The following is a 20,923-nucleotide window of genomic DNA, read 5'->3' as shown; positions in this document are numbered from 1 at the left end:
TGTATGCTTACCTGATACCTTTCTTTCTGGACATGGAGTCATGACCCCGCACTCTTTATTTATAATTCGACAGGGTTTCTTTGAGTAAACATCAGGCACCTTCTCATTCTTGCGTTTCTTCTTTTTCCATTTTCCTTTGGCTGAATGACTGGTGATTATGGGTAAGGGAAGTTAAAACTTAAAGGGACACTGAACCCAAATTTTTTCTTTTGTGGTTCAGATAGAGCATGAAATTTTAAGCAACTTTCTAATTTACTCCTATCAAATTTTCTTCATTCTCTTGGAATCTTTATTTTAAATGCAAGAATGTAAGTTTAGATGCTGGCCCATTTTTGGTGAACAACCTATGTTGTCCCTGCTGATTGGTGGATAAATTCATCCACCAATCAAAAAAGCTTAGATGCCTTTTTGATATAAAGATAGCAAGAGAATGAAGAAACATTGATCATAGGAGTAAATTAGAAAGTTGCTTAAAATTGCATGCTCTATCTGAATCACAAAATATTTTTTTTTGGGTTCAGTGCCCCTTTAACTGCTTTGCTGGGGTGTTCTTTGCCGCCTCCTGCTGGCCAGGAGTTGAATATCCCACTAGTAATTGGAATTACATCGTGGACTCTCCATTTCCGGAAAGAAATTTATCAGGTAAGCATAATTTTTTTTTATTGACAATTTCTTCTGCTCTGAGAGTTTCGTAGTGTTAGCACTTCAGTGTGATCCTCATTTGATTTTTCATCAGTATAAGGCTGTGTTGCGAACTAGTTCCAAATTCCTACCTAAAGTAGTGTTGATGGACAATATTAATCTGAAGATTGTAGTTCCATCTTCGTTTCCTAATGCCAAGTCATCCAAGGAAAGCTTGTTGCACAATTTAGTTGTGGTTGGGGCTTTAAAGTTTTTACTTCCATGCTACCAAGGAATTCCGGCAATCTTCAAGTTTGATTGTTTTCTTCTGGCAGCGGCCAGAAGGCTAGCGCTGTTTCCTTATCCTCTTGGTTGAGAAATATTTTTCGTATTGCTTACTTGGAGGCAGGTCCAGCACGTATTACTGCCCATTCCACTTGTTTGATTTCCACATCCTGGGCCTTCCAGCATAAGGCTTTGGTAGAACAGATCTTTTAAGTTGCTATATAAGATAAAACAGAATGGAGGGGCGCCTCATGTGTGGTATCCAGTGAGGAGGAGGCATCCGCTACAGCAATCGTTATCCTTTGAAGAACGTATAAAGGACTGTCTAATTTTTCACAACTGCAAGTGTATTTTCACTACAGTATCTAAGAATTTACTGTTTTCTGCCTTTATTGTGTGTATATACTCATCTATGATAGCTTAACATTGCCCCATCATATATACGTTTGTTCTAGATTAATGATTATACTGCATCTTGAGCGCCCCCTTCAGTGATTAGGTTTTTACAGTATAGTTATCTTTTAAGTTGCTACCTGGTCGTCGTTCCAGACGTTAACAAGATTTTATCAGTTTGATTTTTATTTTATTTTTTCTCTCTAAATGCCCCAACAAAGGGTCAATTTATTTGTTTTTCACTTTTTTTCCTTTCGTGAACATACAATCCACAAATATAACATAGCATAAAAAAGAAACATCAAAATAAAACTAGAGGAAAAAAGACGTGGAGACGCAGCTCACCAAACTTAATACAAATAAAGTACCAAATTCGTCTCTTGATATGGGTATATAGGTATGCTTGATTACATGTCACAAAATTATTTTAGTTCTGCCCCCAGTTACCTGCTTCTCTCCCCTCTTCTCCCCTTCATGACCTTTAAGTATACTCTTAAATATCATGTCCCAAATGGCACCATTTTCCTTTTCGTATTTACCGAAAAGAGAAGAAAAAAAGAGGCCTGGAAGCCTAGACATATTGCTCCCCAGGGTCCCAATCAACCCCCTATCAGTATCTCTTAGGACTCCAGCCATTGTATGGGAAGTGCTCCTTCAATGATCAATAACTGAAAATGTACTGAATTCTTCAATGGTAATATGAATTGAGTTTGATTTGACAGTGGCCATACCAAAATTACTTTTTACCATTTTTTTAAATAAGATCTAAAGTGACCTTCCACCAACAACTTTATTATGTAGTTATACAATCATTTAATTATCATAAGAGGGCTTCTTTTGGCAGGAAAATTCTTCAGGCAGTGGGGACTGCCTTGCTTGTTCATCCTGCCCTTCTCGTTTGTGGACTCCACAGCATGGGTAATGATTCCTATATGTCAGAATGGATTTTGTGGACTCTCATTACCATTTAAAAAGAAAACAATTTATGCTTACCTAATTCTTCTTTTTTTCTTGGTAGTGAGTCAACGAACCAGTCTACTATTTTTTTTTTTTTTTCCTGTGGCGGCAGTTCTAGTTGCACCACTTCACTCCTGTTGTCTCTCTTGCTCGTCCTATCCTCAGATTCGAACTACTGGGAGGTAAGGGGAAGTAAGAGGAATATTTAAATGCTCTGGTTGGGTCTTTTTACCGCCTTCTGGTGGTCAGGTGATGTAATTCCCATATGTCAGAATGGATTTCGTGGACTCACTACCACGAAAGAAAATTAATTTATCAGGTAAGCATAATTTTTTTTTTTTTTTCTTCTTCTTCTTCGAATGTTGTATGGTATTTGTGGTTTCGCTATATATCATTATAGAAGTATTGCTAATAGTCTAATTGGTGTATTCTTCCTTATGTAGAAATTGGAGGATCAAGAACTCAGAGCAAAAAGTTTGAAGGAAAAGCTAAGAACAGAACAGCAGAAACTCCGCCAGAGATTAAAACAACTTCTTCCCTCTAGTAACACTGAACGTCTGAGAGCGGACAGTCTGGATTCTTCAACCTTGTCCTCGGAGCGCTCTGACTCTGACCAAGGTATGTAAGTTAAAGGATTGCTGGGTGCTTGTTTATTCCTTTGTAAAGAAAATAACATTCTTGCTGTATGATGTTGTATGTTAACAAAGGATACAAAGTGAACAGATAGGTGGCGTGCAGTTTTACAACAATGCTTTTAACAATATTATACATTGCAGTGTTCTCCACAGAAAATGTTGCCAGCTGAGTGGGGGCAGTGTAATACTTTTAAATATTTTAACATTTATGCTCTCAAAAGCACAAAATAAATAATTTAACATACGTTAATTTAATGATAGTTTGTGCAATAAATATTGAAATGTTTGAATATTTTTTCATTTTGGCTAAACTTTTAGCCAGGTGGTCAGTAAAATCAGCTCGGTGGTGCACCCATTAACAAAATCTTGGGAAGAACACTGCTGCCATATTGTGCTCCAGGCACATGCACACTACCTAGCTAGGTATGCTTTTCATGAAAAGTTTTGGGTTTGGGCATTTTTTTTATATACATTGTATATTTTAGTGTGTATGCACCAATTTTAATTCAAAAGCATGGAATAGACACTACTATAAAGAATAATATTTACAGATACCGGTGTAAAACCTTTTACAAAAAAAACGTACATGGAAGCTCCCAGTTTAGCACTTTTGATGAGGCTAGGCTGGGACACTCACTGAAAGGGGCTCAGAGCAGACCCCCCTGCATATGAAATGACCCATTATACAAACAGAAGCAGTCTGAAGTCTATATACACGTATTTGCTGGATTATAAAACGACCCCCACCAAATGTGGATATTTTTTAAAAAATCCCAAAAGACCTTGATTATAAGACGACCTGCCCCCCCCCCCCCCCCAAAAAAAAAAACTGTTTTTGCTATAAAACATTGTTTTATCAGTGCAATAAGAGCATTTTATTATTAGTACAACGCCCCTTTAAAATGAGACATGAAGGCTTAAAGGGACATAATACTCATATGCTAAATCACTTGAAACTGATGCAGTATAACTGTAAAAAGCTGACAGGAAAATATCACCTGAGCATCTCTATGTAAAAAATGGAAGATATTTTACCTCACAATCTCCTCAGCTCAGCAGAGTAAGTTCTGTGTAAAAAGTTATACTTCACCTGCTCCCAGCTGCAGGTAAAAATAAAAAAAAAATGAAGAAATGAACAGCAGCCAATCAGCATCAGCAGTGCTGAGGTCATGAACTCTTACTGTGATCTCATGAGATTTGACTTCTCTCTCATGAGATTTCATAGTAAGCTTCCTTTACCTGATTGGTGAAATAATTTGAGAGTTCACGAGGCTCATCCCCTAAGCTGTCCTAGGACAGACACACTAAAATGCTGCTTAGAAATCCTTTACAATGAGAGGTGGCTACTGAGGAACTTTTGAGGTAAAATATCTTTCTTTTTTACATAGAGATGTTCAGGAGATATTTTCTAGTCAGCTTTTTACAGCTATGCTGCATCACTTTCAAGTGTTTAAACATTTGGGTATTATGGCCCTTTAAGCACTATGCTGCATGTCTCCTCTTGCACCTATGAAAATTCTCAGTCCACTTTGCCTCTCAATTAGCCCCCTATGTCTCTTCACCTTTTACCCTCTTAATCTTCTCAACCCCTCTCTCTGCTGTACCCACAGCTGAGCTGCTCCCCTCATCATGAATTCCAGTAAGCTGTCACCTCACATTTACTGCTATTACTTGGTAGCTAATCTGCAGCTAGAATGATCCAGTTTGCTAAAGGACCAATCATGTCACTCACTGCAGTCACATTGCTTCTGCCTGTGATGTGACTGAGTTTGCCGGTCCTTTAGCTGCACGGAATCTAGCTGCTGCTACTATCCAGGCCCCGGACTGGCCATAGGGTATACAGGGCAAATACCCGGTAGGTCAGGCTCTTATGAGGGTAACAATAGGAAAACTGGTACATTGTGCGTATTTTGTAAAGCAGAAAGTACATTTTCTGTCTGACAGTTAAGCGGAGGTGTTGCAGAATGAGAGTTCTGGTCTATTAGGACTACCTAGCTGACAGAAGGCTAACTGTTGTGGGCTGCTCCGCCTTTAAATGCCCGGGCCTATTTTTGTTCCCAGTCTGGTCCTGACCCGGTCTGCCTGGTTTCAATTTTATTGTAGGGAAGAGACAGGGGCCGCTCTAAGGTAAATCTAGCTGCTACTGAGCTTGGTCTCACTGCCTGTTATACTGTAGTGAATACAGGGGCTGGTGTTCATTAATTACGATTTTTTTCTCCAACATTGGTGTGTCCGGTCCACGGCGTCATCCTTACTTGTGGGATATTCTCTTCCCCAACAGGAAATGGCAAAGAGTCCCAGCAAAGCTGGTCACATGATCCCTCCTAGGCTCCGCCCACCCCAGTCATTCTCTTTGCCGTTGCACAGGCAACATCTCCACGGAGATGGTTAAGAGTTTTTTGGTGTTTAAATGTAGTTTTTATTCTTCTATCAAGTGTTTGTTATTTTAAAATAGTGCTGGTATGTACTATTTACTCTGAAACAGAAAAGGATGAAGATTTCTGTTTGTAAGAGGAAGATGATTTTAGCAGACAGTAACTAAAATCGGTTGCTGTTTCCACACAGGACTGTTGAGATGAAGTAACTTCAGTTGGGGGAAACAGTTATCAGACTTTTCTGCTTAAGGTATGACTAGCCATATTTCTAACAAGACCATGTAATGCTGGAAGGCTGTCATTATTTCCCCTCATGGGGACCGGTAAGCCATTTTCTTAGTCAAACATAAAAGAATAAAGGGCTTAAAAAAGGGCTTAAAAACTGGTAGACCTTTTTATGGGCTAAAACTATTGCTTTATTGGGGCATATTATGCAGATTCTAGCTAATAATTGGCATTATAATCTTGGGGAACGTTTAAAAAACGGCAGGCACTGTGTTGGACACCTTTTTTAGTCTGGGGGCCTTTCTAGTTAAAGACTGAGCCTCATTTTCGCGCCATTACTGCGCAGTTGTTTTTGGAGAGCAAGGCATGCAGATGCATGTGTGAGGAGCTAAGAATCACTAAAAAAGCTTCTAGAAGGCGTCATTTGGTATCGTATTCCCCTCTGGGCTTGGTTGGGTCTCAGCAAAGCATATAGCTGGGACTGTATAGGGGTCAAATTTAAAAACGGCTCCGGTTCCGTTATTTTAAGGGTTAAAGCTCTGAAATTTGGTGTGCAATACTTTTAATGCTTTAAGACACTGTGGTGAAATTTTGGTAATTTTTGAACAATTCCTTCATACTTTTTCACATATTCAGTAATAAAGTGTGTTCAGTTTGAAATTTAAAGTGACAGTAACGGTTTTATTTTAAAACGTTTTTTGTGCTTTGTTGACAAGTTTAAGCCTGTTTAACATGTCTGTACCATCAGATAAGCTATGTTCTATATGTATGAAAGCCAATGTGTCTCCCCATTTAAATTTATGTGATAATTGTGCCATAGTTTCCAAACAAAGTAAGGACAGTACTGCCACAGATAATGATATTGCCCAAGATGATTCCTCAAATGAGGGGAGTAAACATGATACTACATCATCCCCTACTGTGTCTACACCAGTTTTGCCCACACAGGAGGCCCCTAGTAAATCTAGTGCACCAATACTTATTACCATGCAACAATTAACGACTGTAATGGATAACTCCATAGCAAATCTTTTATCCAAAATGCCTACATATCAGAGAAAGCGCGATTGCTCTGTTTTAAACACTGAAGAGCAAGAGGGCGCTGATAACTGTTCTGACATACCCTCACACCAATCTCAAGGGGCCATGAGGGAGGTTTTGTCTGATGGAGAAATCTCAGATTCAGGAAAAATTTCTCATCAAGCTGAACCTGATGTTGTGACATTTAAATTTAAATTAGAACATCTCCGCGCACTGCTTAAGGAGGTGTTATCTACTCTGGATGATTGTGACAATTTGGTCATTCCAGAGAAATTATGTAAGATGGACAAGTTCCTAGAGGTTCCGGTGCCCCCCGACGCTTTTCCTATACCCAAGCGGTTGGCGGACATAGTAAATAAAGAGTGGGAAAAGCCCGGCATACCTTTTGTTCCCCCCCCCCTATATTTAAGAAATTATTTCCTATAGTCGACCCCAGAAAGGACTTATGGCAAACAGTCCCCAAGGTTGAGGGGGCGGTTTCTACTCTAAACAAACGCACTACTATTCCTATCGAAGATAGTTGTGCTTTCAAAGATCCTATGGATAAAAAATTAGAGGGTTTGCTTAAAAAGATTTTTGTACAGCAAGGTTACCTTCTACAACCAATTTCATGCATTGTTCCTGTCACTACGGCAGCGTGTTTCTGGTTCGAGGAACTAGAAAAGTCGCTCAGTAAAGAATCTTCGTATGAGGAGGTTATGGACAGAGTTCAAGCACTTAAATTGGCTAACTCTTTTGTTTTAGATGCCGCTTTGCAATTAGCTAGATTAGCGGCGAAAAATTCAGGGTTTGCTATCGTGGCGCGCAGAGCGCTTTGGCTAAAGTCTTGGTCAGCGGATGTGTCTTCCAAGACAAAATTGCTTAACATTCCTTTCAAAGGTAAAACATTATTTGGACCAGATTTGAAAGAGATTATTTCAGACATCACTGGGGGAAAGGGCCACGCCCTCCCACAGGATAGGTCTTTTAAGGCTAAAAATAAGCCTAATTTTCGTCCCTTTCGCAGAAACGGACCAGCCTCTAATTCTGCATCCTCTAAGCAAGAGGGTAATACTTCACAACCCAAACCAGCCTGGAAACCAATGCAAGGCTGGAACAAGGGTAAGCAGGCCAAGAAGCCTACCACTGCTACCAAAACAGCATGAAGGGATAGCCCCCGATCCGGGACCGGATCTAGTGGGGGGCAGACTCTCTTTGCTCAGGCTTGGGCAAGAGATGTTCAGGATCCTTGGGCGCTAGAAATAGTTTCTCAAGGTTATCTCCTGGAATTCAAGGAACTACCCCCAAGGGGAAGGTTCCACAGGTCTCAATTATCTTCAAACCAAATAAAGAGACAGGCATTCTTACATTGTGTAGAAGACCTGTTAAAGATGGGAGTGATACATCCAGTTCCAATAAGAGAACAAGGAATGGGATTTTATTCCAATCTGTTCATAGTTCCCAAAAAAGAGGGAACATTCAGACCAATTTTGGATCTGAAGATCCTAAACAAATTTCTCAGGGTACCATCGTTCAAAATGGAAACTATTCGAACGATCCTACCCACCATCCAGGAAAGTCAATTTATGACTACCGTGGATTTAAAGGATGCGTACCTACATATTCCTATCCACAAGGAACATCATCAGTTCCTAAGGTTTGCTTTTCTGGACAAGCATTACCAGTTTGTGGCACTTCCATTCGGATTAGCCACTGCTCCAAGGATTTTCACAAAGGTACTAGGGTCCCTTCTAGCGGTTCTAAGACCAAGGGGCATTGCAGTAGTACCTTACTTGGACGACATCCTAATTCAAGCGTCGTCCCTGTCAAAAGCAAAGGCTCATACGGACATCGTCCTAGCTTTTCTCAGATCTCACGGATGGAAGGTGAACAAAGAAAAAAGTTCTCTGTCCCCGTCAACAAGAGTTCCCTTCTTGGGAACAATAATAGATTCCTTAGAAATGAGGATTTTTCTGACAGAGGTCAGAAAATCAAAACTTCTAAGCTCTTGTCAAGTACTTCATTCTGTTCCTCGTCCTTCCATAGCGCAGTGCATGGAAGTAATAGGATTGATGGTTGCAACAATGGACATAGTTCCTTTTGCACGAATTCATCTAAGACCATTACAACTGTGCATGCTCAGACAGTGGAATGGGGATTATACAGACTTGTCTCCGATGATTCAAGTAGACCAAAAGACCAGAGATTCACTCCGTTGGTGGCTGACCCTGGACAATCTGTCACAGGGAATGAGCTTCCGCAGACCAGAGTGGGTCATTGTCACGACTGACGCCAGTCTAGTGGGCTGGGGCGCGGTCTGGGAATCCCTGAAAGCTCAGGGGCTATGGTCTCGGGAAGAGTCTCTTCTCCCGATAAACATTCTGGAACTGAGAGCGATATTCAATGCTCTCAGAGCTTGGCCTCAACTAGCAAAGGCCAAATTCATAAGGTTTCAATCAGACAACATGACGACCGTTGCATATATCAATCATCAGGGGGGAACAAGGAGTTCCCTGGCGATGAAAGAAGTGACCAAGATAATTCAATGGGCGTAGGATCACTCCTGCCACTTGTCTGCGATCCACATCCCAGGAGTGGAAAATTGGGAAGCGGATTTTCTGAGTCGTCAGACATTCCATCCGGGGGAGTGGGAACTCCATCCGGAAATCTTTGCCCAAATAACTCAATTATGGTGCATTCCAGACATGGATCTGATGGCGTCTCGTCAGAACTTCAAGGTTCCTTGCTACGGGTCCAGATCCAGGGATCCCAAGGCGACTCTAGTAGATGCACTAGTAGCACCTTGGACCTTCAACCTAGCTTATGTATTCCCACCGTTTCCTCTCATTCCCAGGCTGGTAGCCAGGATCAATCAGGAGAGGGCCTCGGTGATCTTGATAGCTCCTGCGTGGCCACGCAGGACTTGGTATGCAGACCTGGTGAATATGTCATCGGCTCCACCATGGAAGCTACCTTTGAGACAGGACCTTCTTGTTCAGGGTCCATTCGAACATCAGAATCTGGTTTCCCTCCAACTGACGGCTTGGAGATTGAACGCTTGATTTTATCAAAGCGTGGGTTTTCAGATTCTGTAATAGATACTCTGATTCAGGCTAGAAAGCCTGTAACTAGAAAAATTTACCATAAAATATGGAAAAAATATATCTGTTGGTGTGAATCCAAAGGATTCCCATGGAATAAGATAAAAATTCCTAAGATTCTCTCCTTTCTACAAGAAGGTTTGGAGAAAGGATTATCTGCAAGTTCTCTAAAGGGACAGATCTCTGCTTTATCTGTCTTACTACACAAAAGACTGGCAGCTGTGCCAGATGTTCAAGCATTTGTTCAGACTCTGGTTAGGATCAAGCCTGTTTACAGACCTTTGACTCCTCCCTGGAGTCTAAATCTAGTTCTTTCAGTTCTTCAAGGGGTTCCGTTTGAACCTTTACATTCCGTAGATATTAAGTTACTATCTTGGAAAGTTTTGTTTTTGGTTGCTATTTCTTCTGCTAGAAGAGTTTCAGAGTTATCTGCTCTGCAGTGTTCTCCACCCTATCTGGTGTTCCATGCAGATAAGGTGGTTTTGCGTACTAAACCTGGTTTTCTTCCAAAGGTTGTTTCCAACAAGAATATTAACCAGGAGATAGTTGTACCTTCTTTATGTCCGAATCCAGTTTCAAAGAAGGAACGTTTGTTACACAATTTGGACGTAGTCCGTGCTCTAAAATTCTATTTAGAGGCTACAAAAGATTTCAGACAAACATCTTCTTTGTTTGTTGTCTATTCTGGTAAAAGGAGAGGTCAAAAAGCGACTTCTACCTCTCTTTCCTTTTGGCTTAAAACATCATCCTATTGGCTTATGAGACTGCCAGACGGCAGCCTCCTGAACGAATCACAGCTCACTCCACTAGGGCTGTGGCTTCCACATGGGCCTTCAAGAACGAGGCTTCTGTTGACCAGATATGTAAGGCAGCGACTTGGTCTTCACTGCACACTTTTGCCAAATTTTACAAATTTGATACTTTTGCTTCTTCGGAGGCTATTTTTGGGAGAAAGGTTTTGCAAGCTGTGGTGCCTTCCGTTTAGGTGACCTGATTTGCTCCCTCCCTTCATCCGTGTCCTAAAGCTTTGGTATTGGTTCCCACAAGTAAGGATGACGCCGTGGACCGGACACACCAATGTTGGAGAAAACAGAATTTATGCTTACCTGATAAATTACTTTCTCCAACGGTGTGTCCGGTCCACGGCCCGCCCTGGTTTTTTAATCAGGTCTGATGAATTATTTTCTCTAACTACAGTCACCACGGTACCATATGGTTTCTCCTATATTTTTCCTCCTGTCCGTTGGTCGAATGACTGGGGTGGGCGGAGCCTAGGAGGGACTATATGGCCAGCTTTGCTGGGACTCTTTGCCATTTCCTGTTGGGGAAGAGATATTCCCACAAGTAAGGATGACGCCGTGGACCGGACACACCGTTGGAGAAAATAATTTATCAGGTAAGCATAAATTCTGTTATTTAGGCTAATCTTTGCTTTGAACACATCATTATATCTTGCATTTAGTTAGTTTAATATCACTTTAAAGGGACACTCAGGTTTTATTAAATTTTCATGATTCAGATACAGCATGTAATTTTAAACAACTTTCCAATTTACTTCCATTAAAAAAAATGTACACAGTCTTTTATATTTACTTTTTTTGAGTCACCAGCTCCTACTGAGCATGTGCAAGAACTCAGACTATACGTATATGCATTTGTGATTGGCTGATTGCTATCACATGGTACAGGGGGAGTGGAAATATACATAACTTTGAAATGTTTTAAAAAAGAATCCACTACTCATTTGAAATTCAGAGTAAATGCTATAGTATTGTCTTGTTATCTTGCATTTGTTGATTATGCAAATCTGCTGTGTTTACTGGTCCTTTAAAGGGACATAAAACAAGTTGGGATAGAGACAAAATAATATATGTACTTTAATTAATTTACCTGCAATTTTATACTGCAGTGCCTCACCATTAACCCTTTCTTATCTTATGATCATCTTCATTACTTATGGGATATTCATCTTCTGGTCAGCAGGAGGAGGCAAAGAGCACCACAGCAGAGCTGTTAAATAGCTCCTCCCTTCCCTCCCACTCCATTCATTCTCTTTGCCTATTTTAGTGCTAGGAAGAGGTAAAGTTAGGTGTTAGAAAAGATTCTTCAATCAAGAGTTTATTTTTAAAGTAGTGCAAGATTGTGCTGTTTTGTTCTAGGGTGTAGCCATAGTCCATATCAGTCTCTTCAGTAGAGCTTTTGGTGGCTTTAAAGCATTGGGAACTTGTGGGACATAATTCTCGCTGCGGCTCCCATACATTTATGCTGCCCTTATCCTGATGGCCTAAGCAAACTTAACTCAGGCTTTATCATTTTCCACAGGGCTATGGGAGGGAGAGGACCTCTTAAAATCTGCTGGACTGTCTTGCTGTCGGCAGCATTAAAGGGCCACTAAACCCAAAATCTTTCTTTCATGATTCAGATAGAGAATACAAATTTTAAAAACATTACAATTTACTTCTATTATTTTTTTTCTTCCTTTTTTAGATATCTTTATTTGAAGAAAAAGCAATGCACATGGGTAAGCCAATCAGCAGCTACTGAGCATATCTAGATATGCTTTTCAGCAAAGAATATCAAGAGAATAAAACATATTAGATAATTGAAGTAAATTAGAAAGATGTTTAAAAATGCATTCTCTTTCTAAATCATGAAAGAAAAAATGTGAGTTTCATGTCCCTTTAAGGTAAGTGCTAACTTTTATATTCTGGGAGACACACAAACTCAGAGGAAAGTGGGCACTTTACGTATGTATTTAAACATATAAGACTCGGTCATGGGGCTCTTTTATGTTGGGACATCATGCTCTCCGTGTATGGAGAGTCTTGGGACAGCATATGTACAGGCACTGGGGCTGGGAGCTAAGCTTGTATTTTTCAGTACGTTTTTTTTTTTTTCCCCTAACAGTTTAATTTCTCTAAGAAGCCGGTCGGGTTGTGTGTTTTAGTGACGCCCACGATAAGCGGGGCTATCGTTTTCACACGCTTCCTAAAGTGAGCTGCACAATCTTAAGCCTTATCTGGTGTGAGGGACGTCGTAACGGTGTCGCACTATAATCGCATGGTTTATAGGGAGCAATCGGTTTTAGTGTTACTGAAGTCCTTATCAGGATCGTTTTGAACGTAGCAGTGACTCCGGTTGGCAGGTAGGCAACGCAGCAGAGGCTGAGGTGTTTGGGTGTCTGAATTTTCATTAATTCATTAACTAATGGGGTATGTTTTTTTTTTTCTGGCTGCAGAAAAATATATCTCTTTAAAATTTAAAGACACAGTAACGATTTCAGTGATCAATTTTTTTCTGTAATATAAAGTAATTTTTATTATCTCCTAACTTTTGTGGAACACTTTTCTACATATAGTAAAAAGGTTTCATTCTATATTTTAAAGGGACAGTAACAATTTAATATTAATAAAATAAAAAAAAATTCATGGTTAGTTTATTGGGTTTCAGTATGGACTTAGGAGCCGTGCAGAATGTTACTTGCTCCATGTGTTTGCATGCTAATGTGGAACCACCAATCCCTTTTTGTCCCTCATGTATTGAGAGGGCTTTATGTTATAAGGAAAAGATTTTGCATGAACAATGTTTTTTAAAAGCGGATGCTTCTCAGGAGTCTAATGACGAGATTCAGAGTATGCCGCAGCTTTCTCCCCAAGCGTCCCAATCTTTAACGCCTGCACAAGCAGTGCCCTGTACTTCTGCTCTAGCGCCTGCTGGAGTCACCTTAAAGGACATAGCTGCGCTTTTGTCTTCCACAATTTCTTATGCGTTGTCTGCTTTTCCTATGCTACAAGGCAAACGTAAGAGGAAAGACAACCATGCGGTCAGTGAGTTTTCTGATGCAATGGTGGTTATTGAGGTTCCATCGGAAGGCGAAATTTCAGACTCAGAAAGTTAATTGCCTTTGACTGATTCAGAGGTTGTATCTTTCAGGTTTAAACTAGAACACCTCCTGCCTGTTGCTCAGGGAGGTTTTGGTTACTTTAGACAACTGATTCCACAGTAGTAGTCGCGCCTGTGAAATCGAGTAAATTGGACAGATATTTTGAAGTTCCTTCTTACTCAGACGTTTTTCCAGTGCCGAAGCGAGCTTCGGAGATTGTTTCTAAGGAATGGGAGAGACCAGGTATTCCCTTCTCTCCTTCTCCTATTTTCAAGAAGATGTTTCATGTAACTGACTCGGTCAGGGAGGCTTGCCAATCGGTTCCTAAGGTGGAAGGGGCTATTTCTACCTTAGCCATGCGAACTACTATTCCCATTGAGGATAGTTGTGCCTTTAAAGACCCCATGGACAAGAAGTTGGAGGGTCTGCTTAAAAAGATTTATGTTCACCAGGGTCTGCTTAAAAAGATTTATGTTCACCAGGGTCTGCTTTTTCAGCCATCTGCGTGTATTGCCACTCTCACCAGTGCGGCAGCTTATTGGTTTGGTGCTCTGTCTCTCAAGACTGAAAATTCCTTGGAGGAAATCCAAGATAGGATTAAAGCTCTTAGGTTGGCTAATGCTTTTATTACGGATGCTTCTCTGCAGATTACTAAATTGGCAGCTAAGAGTTCGGGGTTCTCTATTCTAGCCAGCAGAACTTTATGGTTAAAACCTTGGTCTGCGGACGTGTCATCCAAGTCTAAGCTTCTAGCAATTCCGTACAAGGGGAAGACCTTGTTTGGACCTGGCCTGACGGAAATTATCTCTATCACGGGAGGTAAGGGTCATCTCCTTCCTCAGGATAAGAGAAATAAACAAAAAGGACGAAAAAGTAATTTTCGTTCCTTTCGAAATTTCAAGGGAAATTCTTTCTCTTCCTCCTCTAAACTGGAACAATCTAAGCCTACTTGGAGACCCAACCAGTCTTGGAACAAGGGTAAACAATCCAGGAAGCCTGCTGTTGAATCCAAAACAGCATGAAGGGCATGCCCCCGATCTGGGACCGGATCTGGTAGGGGGCAGACTTTCATTCTTCGTTCAGGCTTGGGTTTGGGACGTTCAGGATCCCTGGGCAGTAGAAAGTGTCTCAGGGATACAAACTGGAGTTAAAAAAATTTCCTCCCAGAGGAACATTTCTTCTTTCAAGATTATCTGCAAGCCAGATAAAAAAAAAAAAGGCGTTCTTACATTGTGTAAAGAGACCTCTCCTCCCTGGGACTAATTTTTCCAGTTCCAGAACAGGAGCAGGGTTTTTTTTTTTTTTTTCAAATCTGTGGTTAACAAAAAAGAGGGAACCTTCAGACCTATCTTAGACCTCAAGAGTCTAAACTAGTTTCTCAGAGTTCCGTCATTCAAGATGGAAACTATTCATACCATTCTTCCATTGATCCAGGAGGGTCAATTTATGACAGTGGATTTAAAGGATGCATATCTAAATGTTCCTATCCTCAGTGATCATCATAGGTTCCTGAGGTTTGCTTTTCTGGACAAACACTTTCAGTTTGTGGCTCTTCCTTTCGGTCTGGCCAAGGCACTCAGAATTTTCACAAAAGTTCTGGGGTCTCTACTGGTGGTTCTAAGACCACGGGGCATTGCGGTGGTGCCCTATCTGGACGATATTCTAATCCAGGCACCATCTTGTCAACAATCAAGATCTCATACCAACGACGTGCTATCCTTCCTGAGAACTCATGGGTGGAAGGTAAATCTAGAAAAGAGTTCCTTAATCCCGAAGACGAGGGTAACTTTCTTGGGAACTCTAATCGATTCTATATCTAGGAGGATTTTTCTGACATAAGTCAGGAAATCAAAGATTCTAGATACCTGTCGAGCCCTTCAGTCCACTTCTTGGCCGTCAGTGACCCAGTGCATGGAAGCAATCGGACTGATGGTGGTGGCAATGGACATCATCCCATTTGCTCGGTCCCACCTCAGATCTCTGCAGTTAAACATGCTCAGGCAGTGAAATGGAGATTATGCATCTTGGAACTAAGAGCGATCTTCAATGCTCTTCTGGCTTGGCCTCAGTTGGCTTCGGCCCAGTTTATCAGATTCCAGTCGGACAACATAATGTCAGTGGCTCACATAAATCAGGGAGGAACGAGGAGTTCCTTAGCAATGACCGAGATAGCCAAGATAATCCGGTGGGCAGAGACCCATTCTTTCTATATGTCTGCGATCCACATCCCAGGGGTGGAAAACTGGGAGGCGGATTTTCTGAGCAGGCAGACTTTTCATCCAGGAGAGTGGGAAATCTGTCCAGAAGTGTTCTCCAACCTAATTCTCAGATGGGGTCGGCCGGAGTTAGATCTCATGGCATCTTGTCAATGCCAAGCTCCCGAGATACGGGTCGAGGTCCAGGGATCCCCAGGCGGAACTGATAGATGCTCTGGTGGTTCCTTGGTCCTTCAGCCTTGCATACCTATTCCCCCCCCCCCCCCCCCCCCCCCCCCGTGTGTCGGATACCCCGGATACCCCTGCCGACTGCAGCTATGTAGCTGGCAAGTGACCACAGCCTGTAGCCACCCCTGATGCCCGACAGCACCAGTACTCGGTGTCACACCCTGTGGCAGACTCCAGCTACCCCGACTGGGTAGCTCTGCCAGAGGGTCCTTCCTTTGCCTGGAACAGGCTGCTATGTAGCCCAGGAAAGGGATTCTAGCAGGAGCCCACCTAAATGACTAGACAGACTAGCATTCAGGTGAAATAAGAACTGCCTTTATTGGGACAAACACATATTTTATACACACACATCTTGATAAAACAGGGAGACAATGCCACAGTTTTCCCGCCATTCCCGCCCCTCCAGACTGACCGGCGCCTCCATAGCAACCATAGACCCACAGAATCCCAGGACGCAGTGGTGACGGTTTTGGGGTGATTCCGGGGGAGCGGCGGCACTTTCAGGGTGTCATTTGAAAGCTCTCTGTCCCCAGAGGCCACAGTCCAAAAAGCGGCGTGATTCGTTATTCGGGACCGGAGAAACAGCCAGTTGAAGTTATGGGGGTAGGGGTGTCCAAAACCCCCGGTTCCCAAAGCAGCTCCCCACCGGTAATTCCCCCACCTCTTATCCTCCCTAGGGGCTACTAATCCCCAAAAGAGCGGAGCTCTGGGGCACATGGTTGCTGGAGCAACCAGGGGTAAAGTTAGCCGATGTCCTGCTGTCCTGTGGCCGACCGGGAGTTCCAGGAGCCCGGACAGCCTGAGAGGGGTAAGGCGAGTGTCCGTGGTGAGGCGGCCGACCGGGAGTTCCAGGGGCCCGTCCAGCCTAGGAGGGTTTTCCTGGTCATATACACCAAGCAAACCAAAGCTTCCAGGGATTGTGGTTGCTCTGAGGAGCCCAAAACCACGAGAAACGGGTGAGGTTGTGGGGGGGGGGGGGTAGCCTTACCTGTCTGGTATCTGTGACACCCCGTTTGCGCTTCTCCCTTGGGTCATTGCTCGAATCAATCAGGAGAGGGCATTGGTGATTCTCATAACACCGGCTTCACCTCGCAGGATTTGGTATGCAGATCTAGTGGACATGTCATCCCTGCCACCTTGGAGATTTCCATTGAGGAGGGACCTTCTCATTCAAGGGCCCTTCCTTCACCCAAATCTAGTTTCTCTGAAGCTGACTGCTTGGAGATTGGACGCTTAATCTTATCCAAGCTGGGGTTTTCTGATTCGGTCATAGACCATGATCCAGACTCGTAAGCCTGTAACTAGAAAGATTTACCATAAGATATGACGTAAATATCTCTATTGGTGTGAATCCAAGGGCTACTCATGGAGTAGAGTTAGGATTCCCAGAATTTTGTCTTTTCTCCAAGAAGGTTTGGAGAAGGGTTTATCGACAAGTTCCCTAAAGGGTCAAATCTCTGCCTTATCTGTTTTGTTACACAAACGTTTGGTAGAGGTCCCAGGTGTACAATCATTTTGTCAGGCCTTGGTTAGGATCAGGCCTGTGTTCAAACCAGTTACTCCTCCATGGAGTCTGAATTTAGCGCTCAAAGTTCAAGGGGCTCCGTTTGAGCCTATGCATTCCTTACATATTAAGTTATCTTGGAAAGTTTTATTTCTTGTTGCTATTTCTTCAGCTCGTAGAGTGTCTGAGCTCTCTGCGTTGCAACACACTTCGCCTTACCTTATTTTCCATTCAGATAACCTAGTTTAGTATGTAAAACTACCTTTTCTTCCTAAGGTTGTTTCAGACAGGAACATTAATCAGGAGATTGTTGTGTCCTAATCCTTCTCAGAAGTAACGTCTTCTGCACAATTTGGACCTTGTACGTGCTTTAAAATTTTACTTACAAGCAACTAAGGACTTTCATCAGTCGTCTTCTTTGTTTGTAATTTTCTCTGGAAGACGTAAGGGTCAGAAAGCTACGGCTACCTCTTTCTTTCTTTTTGGCCGAAGAGTATTATCCGTTTTGCATATGAGACTGCTGGACAGCAGCCTCCTGAGAGGGTTACGGCTCATTCAACTAGGGCTGTTGCTTCCTCATGGGCATTAAAAAATGAAGCTTCTATGGAACAGATTTGCAAGGCTGCAACTTGGTCCTCTCTTCACACTTTTTCAAAATTCTTTAAATTTGATACTTTTGCCTCAGCTGAGGCCGCTTTTGGGAGAGAGGTTCTTCAAGCAGTGTTGCCTTCCGTTTAGGTTCCCTCACTTATCATCTGTGTCCTTTAGCTTGGGTATTGTATCCCATAAGTAATGAAGATGATCCGTGGACTCGTGTCTTTAAAAAGAAAAGAAAATTTATGCTTACCTGATAAATTTTGTTTCTTTTTAGACACGATGAGTCCACGGCCCGCCCTGTTCTTTTAGACAGGTTGTTAATGATTATAAACTTCAGACACCTCTGCACCTTGGCTTTTCCTTTCTCTTCCTAACTTCGGTCAAATGACTGGAGTGGAAGGGAAGGGAGGAGCTATTTAACAGCTCTGTTGTGGTGCTCTTTAACGGCTCTGCTGACCAGGAGGTGAATATCCCATAAGTAATAAAGATGATCTGTGGACTCATTGTGTCTAAAAAGAAACAAATTTATCAGGTAAGCATAAATGTTTCTTTTTAGTTTCTGAATTGTAAAGCTCTAACCCCCCCCCCCCCAATTCCTTTTATGGCTGTATAATATGGTTATTATTCTCTTGGAAAAATGCAAAAGTGAATAGGGAGTATCTGTTGGAGCATGCATAGAAGCTGTAAACACTGATAGGAGGGGGGTGGAGTTAGCTGCTCCAGACAGTTTAGCTATGTAATTCATTTTGATTTGTTGTGTTTTTTGTTTTTTTTATGCAAACTATTTTAAATTAATTACCCCTTTTAGGATATGCACATATCTCAACCTGTTTTATGTCACTTTAAGGGAGAGAAGACAAACATACTAAGGCAGTTAGCACAGTGTGCAGAGTTTTGGAAATCATTAAGTGACCATTTAAAATGCTTTTAAAAAAAAAAGTTTATTTGCTGATCCTTTTCCAGTTCAAATTTAGTACTTTTTTTTTATTGAAGAACAATAAATGATTTTAACGTTCCTGTTCTGTAATTGCTAATCTGATGATCATTCTTCTTTTTTGCAGAGGATTTGGAGGTAGACGTGGAGGGGATAATATTAACTGGCAACGAGGGTGACCTCTTTGTGTCATTTACTGCTGGTGCGGAGCACAGTTACTCTACTCCTGTGCACAATTGGTTATGACATTATGCAAAAGACAGAGTTTATGGGACATCGACTCAGGATGTGACCATTCAACAAACATAGACAAACCAGAACTTTGCACTCCAGAAAAGAAAATGTTTCCTTTTCTGTTTTAAGCTATTTAAGATCTGTTAACTTTATGAAAAATGGACAGTGCTTTGGAATTGTAATTTAATTTTTTTTTTTTTTTTTTTTTTTAAACTCATCCTCAGTTTAGAAGATCTATCTATTTACAGCAAAGCTACATTTGTTAGCATTGTACGCCTGTCTTTATTTATGTTGCAATGAATGTCTTTTTGTTTTTGGGAAGGTCACTAGCATGCATTATTATAGCATTAGGCAACCAGATCAGATGTGTGCTATGTACTAAGCGGTGCTATTTTTATCCCCAGTACACAAACTGTTATATCCCACAACATTCAAGAATTTACATTCTTTCTCTATTCTACTCAAACCCACACTCAGAGGATTTTCTACAGTGTAGAGTAAAATAAGTCTATATGAAATTTAAGTAGGTGCATTAAAACTAAGCAATGAAAACATTTTTATATTTAAGTATTTTTTTAAAAGTTTTAAAAAAAATATTCTTTTAAATCCTGCTTAGGTTTCTGGGTAGTTGGGGGTTACGGATGCAGGCTTTGCAGGGAGACTGGTTGCCTACTGCTGCCTTAATAGCTTATGTTTGATCTTTATATGCATTAAAACACAACCTATAAGTTCTACATATTATGAAAATGCAGCAAGTATACGTGGACTGAAATAAATATTAGCATATTTATTTCAGAGTCATGCAAATTTACGTGGCATGCTATGCTACAAAAGCTGGGGTTGTTTAAAGTGACCAATCTGTTGGTCCAGTCTGTTCATGGTATTTAATGACAGGCTTTGCTTATCCCTGCCTATTCAAAAGCACTTAGATTCCTGTAATAACATTTCTCCAACATTGGTGTGTCCGGTCCACGGCGTCATCCATAACTTGTGGGAATATTCTCTTCCCCAACAGGAAATGGCAAAGAGCACAGCAAAAGCTGTCCATATAGTCCCTCCCAGGCTCCGCCCCCCCAGTTATTCTCTTTGCGGCTCTGAACAAGTAGCATCTCCACGGAGATGGTGAAGAGTATGTGGTGTTTAGTTGTAGTTTTTTTTTCTTCTATCAAGAGTTTATTTTAAAATAGTGCTGTTATGTACTATTTACTCTGAAACAGAAAGGGATGAAGAGTTCTGTTTAAAAGAGTATGATTTTAGCAGCAGTAACTAAAATCAATTGCTGTTCCCACGCAGGACTGTTGAGCTGAGAGAACTTCAGTTGGGGGGAACCGTTTGCAGACTTTTCTGCTCAAGGTATGACTAGCCATTTTTCTAACAAGACTGTGTAATGCTGGAAGGCTGTCATTTTTCCCTCATGGGGATCGGTAAGCCATTTTCTTAGACTTAGAAAGAATAAAGGGCTTATTATGGGCTATTAACTGGTGGACACTCTTAAGGGCTAAATCGATAGTTTATTTAAGTTATTTTTGAAAGTTTGAAGTAATTTTCACACTTTTATTGTTTGGGAAACGTTTTTATCGCCAGGCACTAGTTTAGACACCTTCCCAGTCAGGAAGGGCCTTTCACTATAGTAGGCAGAGCCTCATTTTTGCGCCATTATTGCGCAGTTACTTTTGAGTACAGTGCATGCAGCTGCATGTGTGAGGGTCTGGTAT

General features: G+C 41.5%; 1 protein-coding gene across 2 annotated transcripts in view; it reads left to right on the top strand.

Annotated features, from left to right (window-relative positions):
* The window catches only part of MXD3 (MAX dimerization protein 3), a 52,151-nt gene extending 32,387 nt beyond the window's left edge, over positions 1-19,764 (top strand). For both annotated transcript variants that reach the window (XM_053717059.1, XM_053717060.1), the window contains exons 5-6: positions 2,700-2,874; positions 19,102-19,764. In XM_053717059.1, coding sequence (XP_053573034.1) covers positions 2,700-2,874; positions 19,102-19,220 — 294 coding nt within the window. In that variant the 3' untranslated portion in view covers positions 19,221-19,764. The remainder of the gene's footprint in view (positions 1-2,699; positions 2,875-19,101) is intronic.
* The last annotated feature ends 1,159 nt before the right edge of the window (positions 19,765-20,923 follow it).

This window comes from Bombina bombina, chromosome 6, assembly GCF_027579735.1.
Source record: "Bombina bombina isolate aBomBom1 chromosome 6, aBomBom1.pri, whole genome shotgun sequence".
NCBI lineage: Eukaryota > Metazoa > Chordata > Amphibia > Anura > Bombinatoridae > Bombina > Bombina bombina.
Note: the sequence above shows the minus strand (reverse complement) of the source record. Positions and strands in the feature narration are given on the sequence as shown.